The 14,723-nt window shown below is 41.4% G+C and overlaps 1 protein-coding gene across 1 annotated transcript in view; it reads right to left on the bottom strand.

The window, feature by feature from the left end:
* The window catches only part of TOM1L1 (target of myb1 like 1 membrane trafficking protein), a 153,315-nt gene that overhangs the window by 32,021 nt on the left and 106,571 nt on the right, over positions 1 to 14,723 (bottom strand). The window contains exons 8-10 of the mRNA XM_089672641.1: positions 12,903 to 13,036; positions 8,743 to 8,803; positions 3,662 to 3,821 (exon numbers count right to left, since the gene is read on the bottom strand). Of these exons, the coding sequence (XP_089528767.1) occupies positions 3,662 to 3,821; positions 8,743 to 8,803; positions 12,903 to 13,036 (355 nt within the window). The remainder of the gene's footprint in view (positions 1 to 3,661; positions 3,822 to 8,742; positions 8,804 to 12,902; positions 13,037 to 14,723) is intronic.

Below are 14,723 nucleotides of genomic sequence, written 5' to 3'. Positions count from 1 at the left end.
GTATTGATTATAGGAGGTTATTTCTGATCTGGGCATATAAAGAAATAAACAGCCCTAAAGAAAAGCTGTAAAGTAACGGTTTCAATTACTATTAAGGACTATATGTCAGTGAAATCTATGGGGTCAATCCTTGGAACATTTTTTCCTTAAAGTATTATCATTACAGCAGATCTTTATTATCTATATTCATTAATGCTGGTTGGTTTGAATTGCAGATCGGTATGTGAATTTAGTACCTGTTTATCATATTAGCTCTTCATTTGGGGATGATTGCTACTATTACATAACTGACCTGATACCCAAATACTACCCTACCCGTGCCCTCCGCTCCTCACAGGACCTCCTACTCTCGAGCTCCCTGGTCTCCTCCTCCCATGCCTGATTGCTGGACTTCTCCAGGACTTCCCCCATCCTCTGGAACTCCCTACCCCAATCCATCAGACTGTCACCTACCCTCCTCACCTTCAGGCGCACCCTGAAAACCCTCCTCTTCAGGGAAGCCTACCCCAACCTCACCTAACACCCGACCTCACCTAACAACCAACCTCCTCCACTCCTCCCACCACTCCATCCCCCACAGCCATCTCCTCCTGTACCACCTTCCCCTCCCTCCTAGATTGTAAGCTCGAAAGAGCAGGGCCCTCGAACCCCTCGTGTAGTGTATTGTCACTGTCTTGTCTCATGTTCTGTCCCCCTTGCTACTGTACAGCGCTGAGCATACCCTTTGGCGCCATATAAATACTGTATAATAATAATAATAATTTTGCACAAATGCTATGCTTTACTCTATACCAGGTTATATAATGACACACATGATATATTGTCAGTCTATGTTAACCACCTCCTGTCCGGCCGTTGTATATAAACGGCTGGACGGTGGCAGTGCAGGGTCGGGTGGCCGTTTATAAACGGCCTTTCCGCCCCCGGCTTGTTGGAGGTCTCGATCATGTGATCACTGATTGGCCAATCAGTGATCACATGCAGAGTAGTAAGCAATGATGTCACTTCTGACATCATTGCTTACTACGTGTGAAATCTATGAATGACAACAGCCTTGTACCATGTGACAAGCTGTAACCAATCACAGCTCTCACAGTATTTCTCAATGGCTGCAAGAATGCAGCCAGAGAGAAGGAGAAATGATTGCTTTTACATCCTTTATGGGTGTAAAAGCAATCAGTAAAAAAAATAAATAAAAACAAATCTTCATCACCCCCCACAAGTAGTACAGTGTCACCTTGGTGACACTGTACTGCTAGAGTGACAGTATGTGAAAAAAACCCATAAATAATAATATAAAAAAATAAAATAAAAATGTAAAAAAAAAATTAAAAAAATTATAATTTTTGATTATAAACTAATTTGGGTTATTTTTGTTTTACTAAAAAGATAACTGAATAAATTTTGGCCAAGATTTATGATGAAATATTATTTATTTGCAAAATTTTATAAGAAAAACACTTTTTTCCCAAATTTTTGGACTTTTCATTTATATAGCAAAAAAATATAAAAATCCCTGTGGTGAATAAATACCCCCAAAATAAAGTTTTATCTGTCTCAAAAAAAATGCTAAAAAATTCATATGTACAGTGTTGCATGACTGCGCAATTGTCAAAGTGTGATAGCGCTGAAAGCTGAAAATTGCCCTGGACAGGAAGGGGGTACAAGTATCCGGACTTGAAGTGGTTAAAATATTATCATTACAGCAGATCTTTATTATCTATATTCATTCATGCTGGTTGTTTTGAATTGCAGATCGGTATGTGGATTTAGTACCTGTTTATCATATTAGCTCTTCATTTGGGGATGATTGGTACTATTTCTCACAAATGCTATGCTTTACTCTCTACCAGGTTATATAATGACACACATGATATATTGTCAGTCTATGTTAATTTATCAATGGGATTAAGTTTATTAGTCCTATGTCTCATATATGGTCAATTCTGTTGTCCTTTGTGATTATACGGTGCCATATTTCATCGTTGAATTTTTTGATCAGTGGTGATCATGCTTTTACATGGGCCTACATGATAATTTATTGTTCCGTAGGGTCTGAATGATCCCTTCATCTTCCTCATTGGATAATCGGAACCTATATCATTTTGCTGCCCTAGTAATACACCACCAAGATCATGTATTTTTACTTACCGATGACATATTGCAATTCATTTACCTTGTTATGTGGCATTAACCACTTCTGTAGACAATGGATTAAATTGATGGAGCATATCCATGATGCGGAGTATATTTATTAGCTTTAGGCTTCTGCAATCCGGATTGCTTATGTTTTTATTATTTTGATGTATATTTTTCACCTTGCAAGGTTTCACATACATTGTTTATATGAGATTCACAATAAAGCAATTTTTGTACCATTAACTATTCTGCTTGGGTTTAATTTAAACCGTTACTTCACAGCCTCTCTTTAGGGCTGTTTATTTCTTTCTATGCTTTCTATTTTCGGTATTAACCCACATCTATATGATCGATGAGTCAAAGAGTAATTGTATAGGGTGATCCACCGATTTTGTGGCATTTTTCTATTTATGGTTCTGATGTGGCCCTTAACATATCAACATTGATAAATACATTAACATTAATGGAACAAATTCATCTCAACCCCCATTTTACCATGAGAACAGAAAAGGTCAGATCGGCTGCACTCAGGGTGGCGGACTGACCATTTGGAAACTTGGGCACTGCCCGAGGGCCCGGGGTCAGTAGGGGCCCCCATGAGATGCCCCTGGTACCTTTTTTATAGGCTTTTTTGAGTTTGGGCAAGGACACAGGGGCCCATGATCCCCTATTGCCCGGGGGCCCCATGAGTTCTCAGTCCGCCCCTGGCTGCACTCCAAACAATCCACTGTATTGAGCTTGAATATAACCAATACAACCAACCAATGGAAATACAGTTTTACGCTAAAGACAGTGCGTATTCCTTCATTGGAGTAATGAATAAGCGCTGTCTTTAGCGTGAAACGTGTTTATCTACCAGACCCCCACTGTATTTCCACTGTCTGTACTCAGGGGCGGACTGACCATTTGGAAACTCGGGCACTGCCCGAGGGCCCGGAGTCAGTAGAGGGCCCCATGAGATGCCCCTGGTACCTTTTTCATAGGCTTTTTTTGAGTTTGGGCAAGGACACAGGGGCCCCATGATCCCCTATTGTCCGGGGGCCCCATGAGTTGTCAGTCCGCCCCTGGCTGCACTCCAAACAATCCACTGTATTGAGCTTGAATATAACCAATATAACCAACCAGTGGAAATACAGTTTCACGCTAAAGTTTCACGCTAAAGACAGTGCGTATTTCTTCATTGGAGTAATGAATAAGCGCTGTCTTTAGCGTGAAACGCGTTTACCTACATGACCCCCACTGTATTTCCACTGTCTGTATTGGTTTTATTCAAGCTCAATAAAGTGGATTGGTTGGAGTGCAGCCGATTGGACCTTTTCTGTTCTCATCAGTGCAGCACATGAGCTGGACTATCACCTCTAGGAGGAATTGTGCCTGGAGACTAGAAGCCTCACTACCTGGAGCAGCGGTAAATATATGTGTGGATCCCCATTTTACCATATTTGAATATATCTACTTATGACAAACCCAACTGCTTTTTGAAAAGGGGCATTAAGCGGACAAACTGTAAACCATTATTTACCTAAAGTGTGAACAGGCTGTGGAGTGATGGCTGGCACAGGAACGTTGGCAGTGGCAGTAGGTGGCGGGTATCCATTAACAGAGTTGTCCACGCTGGGCAGGGGATCAAGGTTCAGTTCAATCAACTCACTTAAAGGAGCTGAAGGCTGATTGCTGGTAAACTGAAAAGAAAAATAGTAAAATAACCTTTGAGGAATAACCAGCTTTCCTCTTTTCACGCAATATAATTCAACATTTTCTTTCTAAAAAAAAATGGAATAAAATTGTATGATCACCCATTTTTTGGCATATAGTTTCAGTTGCTAGCTTTTTGTCCTAGATGTAAAAGTTGTGTTCTGTAATGAATATGTAATCCTGTGATTTTCAGATTCTGGAAGACCAGCAGTTCTGGCTATTTAGTTCATCGAGGGGCATAAAGGAAAGATTTGCTTGGGACTGCCCAATGTCTGAAAATGAGGAATGAACCCCTTGGGATTTGTGGTGAAAGTAAGCCCTGCAGATTCTGTTTAGGAAAGCTCTGCTATATATTACACTGGTTTGGTGGATATTATTATTATTATTATACAGGATTTATATAGCGCCAACAGTTTGTTCAGCGCTGTACATTATAACGGGAGACAGTACACGAGACAGCACAGTAACAATACAATACACGAGGGGTTCAAGGGCCCTGCTCCTTGGAGCTTACAATCTAGGAGGGAGGGGAGAGTGGTACAGGAGGAAATAGCTGTGGGGGATGGAGTGGTGGGAAGAGCGGAGGAGATGGGCAATTAGGTGAGGGCGGGGTAGGCTTCTCTGAAGAGATGGGTTTTCAGGGTGCGCCTAAAGGTGAGGACGGTAGGTGACAGTCTGATGGATTGGGGTAGTGAGTTCCAGAGGATGGGGGAAGCCCTGGAGAAGTCTTGGAGATGGGCATGGGAGGAGGAGACCAGAGAACTAGAGAGTAGGAGGTCTTGTAAGGAGCGGAGAGTGCGTTTTGGGTAGTAGATGGATATCAGGTCGGTGATGTAGTTTGGGGCAGTGTTATGAACAGCTTTGTACATCAATGTTAATAATTTGAATTTTATCCGTTTGGCAATCGGAAGCCAGTGGAGGGATTGGCAGACAGGGGTGGCGGATACGGAGTGGTTAGTAAGGTGGATGAGTCTGGACGCAGAATTCAGGATAGACTGAAGCGGGGATAGCCTGTGATGAGTTAGGCCGGCAAGGAGGGAGTTACAGTAGTAAAGACGTGATATAATGAGGGAGTGAATTAGTTGCTTTGTAGTTTCTGGGGTTAGCAATGGGCGTATTATGGAGAGGTTGCAGAGGTAGAGTCTGCATGAATTTGTCAGCGATTGGACATGGGGTTGGAAGGATAGGTTTGAGTCTAGAGTGACACCTAGTACTCTGGCTTGCAGGGTGGGGCTGATGGTGGCGTTGTTGATCGTGATGAAGAGGTCGGGGGGGGGGGGGGCGCGGGGGCTGGGGAAAAACTGGGAGCTCGGTTTTGGAAAGGTTTAATTTGAGGAAGTCGAGTGACATCCAGTCTGATATATCGTTCAGGAGGCTAGTGATTCAGGCGGAGACTGAAGGGGTGAGGTGAGGGGTGGAGAGGTAGATCTGAGTGTCATCGGCATAGAGATGGTAGTTGAAGCCGTGGGAGTGTATCAGTTGACCAAGGGAGGAGGTGTAGATGGAGAAGAGAAGGGGCCCGAGGACAGAACCTTGGGGGACCCCAACGGAGAGGGGTTTTTTTGGTTCCTTTTAGCCCACCGCCTAGCTGGTCTGGTTATACTTTTTTCAGATTTTATTAAAATTGGCCACATTTACAAAGCTGAGAATTTTATTTTAAAAATCTGCATGATTAGCTCTAGCCTAAAAAAGGTGGTGAACATGACTTCTTAAAATACAAGCCTCTTCTAGATGATCATACCTTTTTAATTAAAGTAGAACATTCCTAAACTTTTGTTTTCATTTTGGATACAGTAAGGGAGAGTCATAACTCCTTTTAGGTTTTTTTTCTATCTGCATCCCATTAGGGAGATTTCCCTTTACTGCCTGTCCCATAGACAAAAAAACTAGAAGAAATCCCTCCACAGTGATGGAATCCCTGCTTGTCCCCATTTGAAGATTTCCCCTCTATTCCTGTCCTGGTGACAGCCCCAAATTTGGGTTTTCTTTCACTTTCGCTGTTAAGGGTAAACAGGACAAATAAAGAGGGTGAATCTCCCTAACAGGGGAACAGACAGGATTAAAAACCTGACAGGTGTTCTAATCCCTCTCCACTCCATCCAAAACTAAAAAAACCCCAAAAAACTAAACAAAAGTCTTCCTTTAGTAATATTTAAAGAAAGACCCCAAATACTTACCTACAATGGATATCACATAACAGCTTTTTCCCTTCTTCAGCTTGGGATGGTCCTTTTTGAAGTAGCCACACCTCTTCCTGGTGATATGGTCAATGCGTATTGGCTGCTGAAATATTGCATGGGTCCACAGAAGATCCTTTTGTCTTCAAATGTATCTAAATTCTCACATGTCTGTTTTTATTTTGGAGTATTTATTTATTACAGATACTCATATAGCATTGTCAATTTACACAACACTATATATATATATATTGCACATTCACATCAGTCCCTGCCCCCAAGGAGCCTAACTCACATTTATACATACACATACTAGGGCCAATTAACCTACCAGCATGTCTTTGGAGTGTGGGAGGAAACTGGAGTACCCGTAGAAAGCCCAGACAGGCACAGGGAGAACTTACAAACTTTGTGCAGGTAGTGCCATGGTTGGGATTCAATTGATGACCCCACTGCTGCACAAGTGCTAACCACTTAGCTGTTGTGCTGCCCAGATTATGTCTGAAATGATTAAACCCCCATCAGGTTCATTGCCATCTGTGCCCTCATTGGGTTAAATTACCTTCACTGTCTGTCTTGTAGATGTAAAATCGCTCCAAAGTGAGGGATGTGCTCTCAGTTGTCATTGGAGTAATTGTCCCCATTGGGAGATATTACTTTTCTGTTGTCACAGTGGTTAAGTGATTAGCATTTGCACTTAGCAGCATTCGGGTCATCTGTTCGAATCCTAACCATGGCACTACCTGCCCAGAGTTTGCATGTTCTCCCTGTGCCTGCGTGGGTTTCCTCCCACACTCCAAAGACATGCTGATAGGTGAATTAGCTCCTGTCTAACTTGGTCCTAATACGTGTATGTATGAATGTGAGTTAGGGACCTTAGATTGTAAGCTCCTTGAGGGTTAGGGACTGATGTGAATGTACAATATATATGTGTAAAGTGCTGCGTAAATTGACAGCGCTATAAAAGTACCTTTAATAATAATAATAATAATAATAATAATAATTAAAATTTTTGAATGACCTCACGTTTAGGTCTGGTGACAATGATCACCATGGCAAATAAAGAGAATGAATCTGCATAATGGCAACCTCAAATCTAATAAAAATCTGATAGAGATTCTAACCCATCACCACTCTATCAAAAATGTAAAAACTTTATTTTTACGGTTTAGAGACATCTTAAAAAACTGGCATCTTGATGGCACCATGGAATGGTAACAAGACTGGTCTGCAGAATGGTGGACAGCAGCAAGAAATCACCAGTCCCCACCACCAGAAGAGGTAATTAGTAATACAGGTGCAGGGGTTAGAAAAAATGGATCTCTTTTTTGTTCTGTGATTTTAAAGAGACCTTAACCACTTCCCGACCGACCGGCCGGACGGTGGCAGTGCAGGGTCGGGTGGCCGTTTATAAACAGCCTCCCCGCACCCTGCTTGTTCGTGCTCCCTCGGAGCGCTCAGCACCGCGATCCGGTTCCCGCTGTGTCCTCCGGACACAGTGAAACACCGATCGTTGTACGGGACCTCTGTGCGAGGTCCCGATCATAGGATCACTGATTGGCCAATCAGTGATCACATGCAAAGTAGTAAGCAAGATGTCACTTGTGACATCATTGCTTACTACGTGTGAAATCTGTGAATGATCACAGAGGTCACATGGTACAAGGCTATTCACAACAACCTTGTACCATGTGACAAGCTGTGACCAATCACAGCTCACTCAGTACTTCTCAATGAGTGAAAGAATGCACACAGAGAGAAAGAGAAATGATTGCTTTTATATCCTATATGGGTGTAAAAGCAATCAGTGTAAAAAAAAAAAAAAAAATCTTCATCACCCCCCACAAGTAGTACAGTGTCACCATGGTGACACTGTACTGCTAGGGTGACAGTATGTAAAAATAAATAAATAAATAAAAAATAATATAAAAAAATAAAGTAAAAATGTAAAAGAAAAAAGTTTAAAAGTTATAATTTTTGGTTATAAACTAATTTGGATTTTTTTTTTACTAAAAAGATAACGGAATAAATTTTGGCAAATATTTATGATGAAATATTATTTATTTGCAAAATTTTATAAAAAAAACACTTTTTCTCAAAATGTTTGGACTTTTTCATTTACATAGCAAAAAAAATAAAAATCCCAGCAGTGAATAAATACCACCAAAATAAAGCTTTATCTGTCTCAAAAAAATGGTAAAAAATTCATTTGGGTACAGTGTTGCATGACTGCGCAATTGTCATTCAAAGTGTGATAGCGCTGAAAGCTGAAAATTGCCCTGGTCAGGAAGGGGGTAAAAGTGTCCGGTCTGGAAGTGGTTAAAAACCAGTTCATATATTTAACAATAGCTATTGAAATCCCTGGCATTCTTTTAGATGTTTCACAAAGGATGAAACTCTTCAAAGGTGAATAGGATAATACTGTGGATGTTTATAATTTGACCACAAGTTCTGTGCAGCCTTTTGGGAAAAGCACTGATCCAATTTGGAGTGAGAATCCTAGATATAGATGATATTTGGCGTTTGTTGATTGAAATGGAAATTAACTTTTAAAAACAGTAAAATCCAAAATGGATTTTGTAAATATATCCAGTTCTCTTTCTTTTTTTAATGGAATGTTTTCCTCTAATTAAGCGTGAGAATTAAGAAAACTACAATGTAATCAATTCTAAGCCAAATGCCTGTATTTTCTTTTCCTGAATGAAACAATCTTTGTTATGTGTCGTCTTACCATTGCTGTACCATCCTGTTTTACGTCATTTCTTGAGTGGCTGGTTCTAGTGCGAGAAAATCTGAGAAAAGAACGTTCAAAGTAAATATTACTGGAGGAATACAACTCCTACGCCAAGCTTAGGTGTGCAGACTTTAATGTAACAAAGTGCTGCCAGGGTATACTTCATTAGAAAGGACATGTCAACAAACAAAAACTCATAAGGCCAGCAAACCTAACAGTAGTTAGTCAAATGAACTGGACTTGTTCTTCAATGTTGAAGATGTTTTTCAGGCTTCCTTAGCTTTAATGAGTGCCAAGAACATACACAGGCAATAGTCACACTTGGTCACCTTACTCTAATCACCATGAAATATGTCAAGGCAGATTTTGAGTGTCCAAGGACATGAAGGAAAGTGTGAAAGCTTGCAAAGTTACCCCCGTTCTATTCAAATAATTTGATCCCTGTGGCGCTATCAAGTCTGGCACAAGTAGTAGTTGTTTGGTTAAAGGTGTGTATTGTCAAATCGCCAGGGTAAAGGTGTTAAAACGACCGAAGATGTTGCAGGCTACCACCCCTGTTTAGAGATGGTTGCCTCAGTTTGAAATTGATGGTCTCCTTCCAGTCCAGTGTGATGAGGAATGCAAAGACTTGTACATCCTCTCAATGGAATCAAACTTCCCCCAAAAGGATGCAACAAAGCTTAAAAGACAAAAGGTAAAAGGTGTTAAAGGGACACTTCTGGGGATGGATGATGGCACTTCCAGTTTTGGTGACGTCACTTCTGGTTGGAGGAAATGAGTGTTTCCTAGCCTTTTTTTTGGCTTTTTATGGCTGAGATCAACTCATCAAATCAAATAGCCCAACATAGTAGGGTAAGATCTGCAGGTCAGGATTAAGTAGTCTTCCTACACCCTAAGGACGAGGAACATTCTTTTCAGGACAGTGAGGTTCACTATTGGAGAGAGAGGACAACTAGTTTGCAAGGGATGTAAAAGAGGCAATCAACGCCAAACTCAAACAGCCATCCCTAAACAATTGTGGGGATGACACTATCTTTCACCACAAATAATGCTGATTTAACATCTCTACCAATCTACTGGGGATTGGACAACAGTTCACACCTTCAGCCATATATCTCAAACATCTACCAATTGTCCCAACTTTATGGCACCATTGGTTATTGGATTATGTAATTAGAACAGGAAGGTTTCACAAGCTTTCACATCTCCCATCCTATTCTTGGACAATCAGTATCTGCCGTGACACATCCCATGGTGATCAAAACTTTTATATCCTGCAACCACAGGTCATAGTCAGTGTTGATAGGGGAATCCATCCTGCAGAGCTATTATGTTCTCCTGCCAAAATAACACAGTGATTACTGCTAGCTGCTATAATACCACTAACAATAATCGCATGTAAAATCTGACATGCTGGTTGTACCCATGTCATACAACAATTGACTTGGTATAATCAGCCTGCTCATAGATGGTTCAAATCTCAGCCTGTTCCTGCTAAACTGGCTGAGATTTGAACCATCTATGGCTAGCTTAAGACACTGATGCTACCTCTGTGTCTATGAATCCTGGGGTATGTTTCTGAAGTCAGGAAGCAGTTTGTATAAGCTGTGAAAGTCTTCAACATTTAAAAAACAGTTCAGTTGAATGTGACCAATTACTACTTGTTATGCTGTGACCTGGATATATGAGAACCTTCACAGACGTATGTTGTTATACAGGCAGTGAAAGGACACCTCGGCCTACATATTCAGAAGCATTAAGCTTCAGAAGACCAGTACCCAACTGGCTATAAAAACCAGCTCCACCATTGTCCATTGGTCCTACAATATTTTTGTACTAGAGAAAAAAATTATAAAGAAGAAATATTATCTGATGACTCCTTCCAGCAGGATAATGCCCAATGTCACAAAGCTCAAATCATCTCAAACTGGTTTCCTGAACATGACAATGAGTTCACTGCACTCCAATGGCCTCCACAGTCACCAAATCTCAATCCAATAGAGCACCTTTGGGATGTGGGAACGGGAGATTCGCATCATGGATGTGCAGCCGACAAATCTGCAGCAACTGCGTGATGTTATGTCAATATGAACCAAAATATCTGAGGAATGTGTCCAACACCTTGTTGAATCTATGCCACAAAGAATTATGGCAGTTCTGAAGGCAAAAGGGGTTCCAAGTACTAGCAAGGTGTACCTAATAAAGTGGCCAGTGAGTGTATATCATCAAAATCAAATACTTATTTAAAACCTCCAGGTTCTATAATTATCTTCCCAACATCCAAAGAAGTGTAAATGGAAAAATGTAGTTACTAGTGATGGTAAAAATGGATAACCAAAAGTGAAAGCTCAAACTGGGGCAGAGGGCACCAGCTTAGGTCGACATTGCCCTTTGTTTTAAATCGAATTCTCCCACCCCCAATAAAATTTACGTTCTTTTTTTCCCACAAATTGAGCTTTCTTTTCATGGTATTTGATCACCTGTACATTTTTTATTTTTTGCTCTATAAGCAAAAAAGGCCGACAATTTTGAGAAAAACACAATATTTTGGACTTTTTGCTACTAAACACATCCAGTAAAAATTAAAAAAAATCTAATTTCATCCTAAATTTAGGCCAAAATATATTCTGCTTCATATCTTTGCTAAAAAAAAAATGTCAATACATGTAAATTAATTTCTTTAAGTGAAAGCTATAGCGTTTACAAACGGCGATATAGATACTGGGATTTTTTTTTCTACTAGTAATGGTGGCGATCAGCAACTTTTAGCGGGACTGTGGCGGACATTCTGACACTGGGGGGGAACTAACTTGGTGTCACTGACATCCCCAGTGACACCAACACAGTGATTTGTGCTAAAAAAAAAAAGCACTGACACTGTACTAATGCACTGGACAGGAAGGGGTTAATGTGAGGGGCGATCAAAGGGTTTACTATGTGCTGGGGAGTGGGGTGTGCTGTGCACAGCCATCATAAGCAGTGTGCTTGAACTGACAGGGAGGAAGAGAAAACAGTCTTCCTCCCTGTCGGTGATTGTCGATATTCACTGGGCGCTGGCGGGTAATTACCGGCCGGGACCCGGTGATTGACATCTGTGGCCGGTGATTTCCCCCTACCCGGAGCAGTGTGCTCGAACTGACAGGGAGGAAAACAAAACAGTCGGCGGGTAATTACTGGCCAGGACCTGGTGATTGACATCCATGGCTGAGAATGGCAGTGCGGGTAGTGTACGCCCCCCTTCCCGGAAATGCAAAATCACATATATATATGTGATTTTGCGCACAGGTGCCGCCGTGTAGCAGTATATCTGCTATACGGCAGCGTGGAAGCGGTTAAATGTACTTCTGTATTATTTGCAAATACTTTCTAATAAAAAGAGATTAAACATAAACATCTAAGGAATTGTAGGGAGAAAATTCAGTCACTACTGGTGGTAAAAATGGATGACCAAAAGTGAAGGCTCATACTTGGGTTGATGGCAAGGGGCTCTGAGGAAGAGGCAAGTTCTCGAAACGCGTCAGCGTTTTGGATGTCTATACTCCCTAGCGCGGTGTTGACCCAGCTGTTCTTTATGATGTGCCTTGACTATATTGTCGTTTGTGAGTACAACACATACTTTATTTTTTATTAAACATTTTTTATGGTAATGCACTATGGCCTGTGCGCCCTCTGTTTTTTCTTTCCTCATTCAGTATATTTGGATTTCCCCGGTCCATTTGAGGGCAGCAAGGTGTGCATATTCCAGGACCAGGGGCGGACTGACCATTTGGAAACTCGGGCACTGCCTGAGGGCCCGGGGTCAGTAGGGGGCCCCATGAGATGCCCCTGGTACCTTTTTCATAGGCTTTTTTGAGTTTGGGCAAGGACACAGGGGCCCCATGATCCCCTATTGCCCGGGGGCCCCATGAGTTGTCAGTGGTTGTAGCCTTATGTGGTTGTAGCCTGCATCGAGTCCATCCCCAAGCGCAGGAGCATTTGTGTTTGCTGATGGCAAGGGGCGCCTGAGGCATATAGTAGAAGACTTGAGGCACATGCCCTCCCTGGGTGCCAAGATCTAGCAATGCCTCTGCTGCCACATATAAATTCAATGGTGATCAAAACTTCAAATTTCCATTAAAAAAAACCATAATTTTGAACTTTTGATATTTCCAAGTTACCTGTTGTATCTCAGGAATAGATTGTTGAGGTCGTCGTTGACTTGCACCAGCTCGATCATGACATCATCATTCTGTACGGTTTCCAGAAGCTTTAGGATACGGGCTTGCATTTCTTGACACACTTTCTGCAGCTCCTATCAAGATGCACAATAACAATCAGCCTTTTAATGAGTGACATGATACGCGCTCAGGGTGCTTTGTTGGAGAATGTCACTGGTTCCAGTGTAGATGTGAAGTGACAATGGTGTGGGCCGGAGTCTCTGCTGACAAGGCAGGTAGTGTAAATAGGATCTCTGGGTATGAATTCTGTGCGGCATTGTCATTTGTAGGGCCTCCGGGCACAGCGAGTTAGAGGAAACGGTGTAAAAGCTGAGAAAGCAGTAAAATGAGCATTGATTTAAAGGCCTCTGTGAGCAGGCAGGAGTTAGTGCTGGGCTCTGTTTTAATAAGACAGAATGAATTTTGTATTGTTACAGAGAAGTCGCTGGAGATAAGCAGAGCGTGTCACCGAAGGATAAAAAAAAAAAACAGAGAGAGGAATGAGGGAAAGAGACAAAGAAGGAAAGAAGGACATAAAAAAGAGAGGAAACTAGAACAAAACAGAGGGGGAGAAACACTGAAAACCAACACACAATGTACAGCACAGTGGTGGTGTCTCCCCTACTTTTATGTTTTATCTCTTTTTATTCATTTCTTTTTTTTCCAAAAATTACAGAGCAACATCTTAGGAAAGATATACAGTGGGGATCGAAAGCTTGGGCACCCCAGCTAAAAATTTGTATTAATGTGCATAAAGAAGCCAAGGAAAGATGGAAAAATCTCCAAAAGGCATCAAATTACAGATTAGACATTCTTATAATATGTCAACAAAAGTTAGATTTTATTTCCATCATTTACACTTTCAAAATAACAGAAAACAAAAAATGGCGTCTGCAAAAGTTTGGGCACCCTGCAGAATTTATAGCATGCACTGCCCCCTTTGCAAAGCAGAGACCTGCCAGTGTCATGGATTGTTCTCAATCATCGTCTGGGAAGACCAGGTGATGTCAATCTCAAAGGTTTTAAATGCCCAGACTCATCTGACCTTGCCCCAACAATCAGCACCATGGGTTCTTCTAAGCAGTTGTCTAGAAAACTGAAACTGAAAATAGTTGACGCTCACAAAGCTGGAGAAGGCTATAAGAAGATAGCAAAGTGTTTTCAGATGTCAATATCCTCTGTTCGGAATGTAATTAAGAAATGGCAGTCATCAGGAACAGTGGAAGTTAAAGCAAGATCTGGAAGACCAAGAAAAATATCAGACAGAACAGCTCGCAGGATTGTGAGAAAAACTATTCAAAACCCACGTTTGACTGCACGATCCCTCCAGAAAGATTTGGCAGACACTGGAGTTGTGGTACACTATTCCACTATAAAGAGATACTTGTACAAATATGGTCTTCATGGAAGAGTCATCAGAAGAAAACCTCTTCTACGTCCTCACCACAAAAATCATCGTTTGATTTGCAAATGAACATATAGACAAGCCTGATGCAATTTGAAAACAAGTTCTGTGGACCGATGAGGTTAAAATTGAACTTTTTGGCCGGAATGAGCAAAGGTACGTTTGGAGAAGAAGGGGCACAGAATTTAATGAAAAGAACCTCTGTCCAACTGTTAAGCATGGGGTTGGATCAATCATGCTTTGGGGTTGTGTTGCAGCCAGTGGCACAGGGAACATCTCACGAGTAGAAGGAAAAATGGATTCAATAAAATTTCAGCAAATTTTGGATGGTAACTTGATGCCATCTGTGAAAATTCTGAAGTTAAAGAGAGGATGGC

Source organism: Staurois parvus, unplaced genomic scaffold (genome assembly GCF_062004578.1).
Source record: "Staurois parvus isolate SC_StPar_1 unplaced genomic scaffold, SC_StPar_1.0 ptg000003l, whole genome shotgun sequence".
Taxonomy (NCBI): Eukaryota; Metazoa; Chordata; class Amphibia; order Anura; family Ranidae; genus Staurois; species Staurois parvus.
Note: the sequence above shows the minus strand (reverse complement) of the source record. Positions and strands in the feature narration are given on the sequence as shown.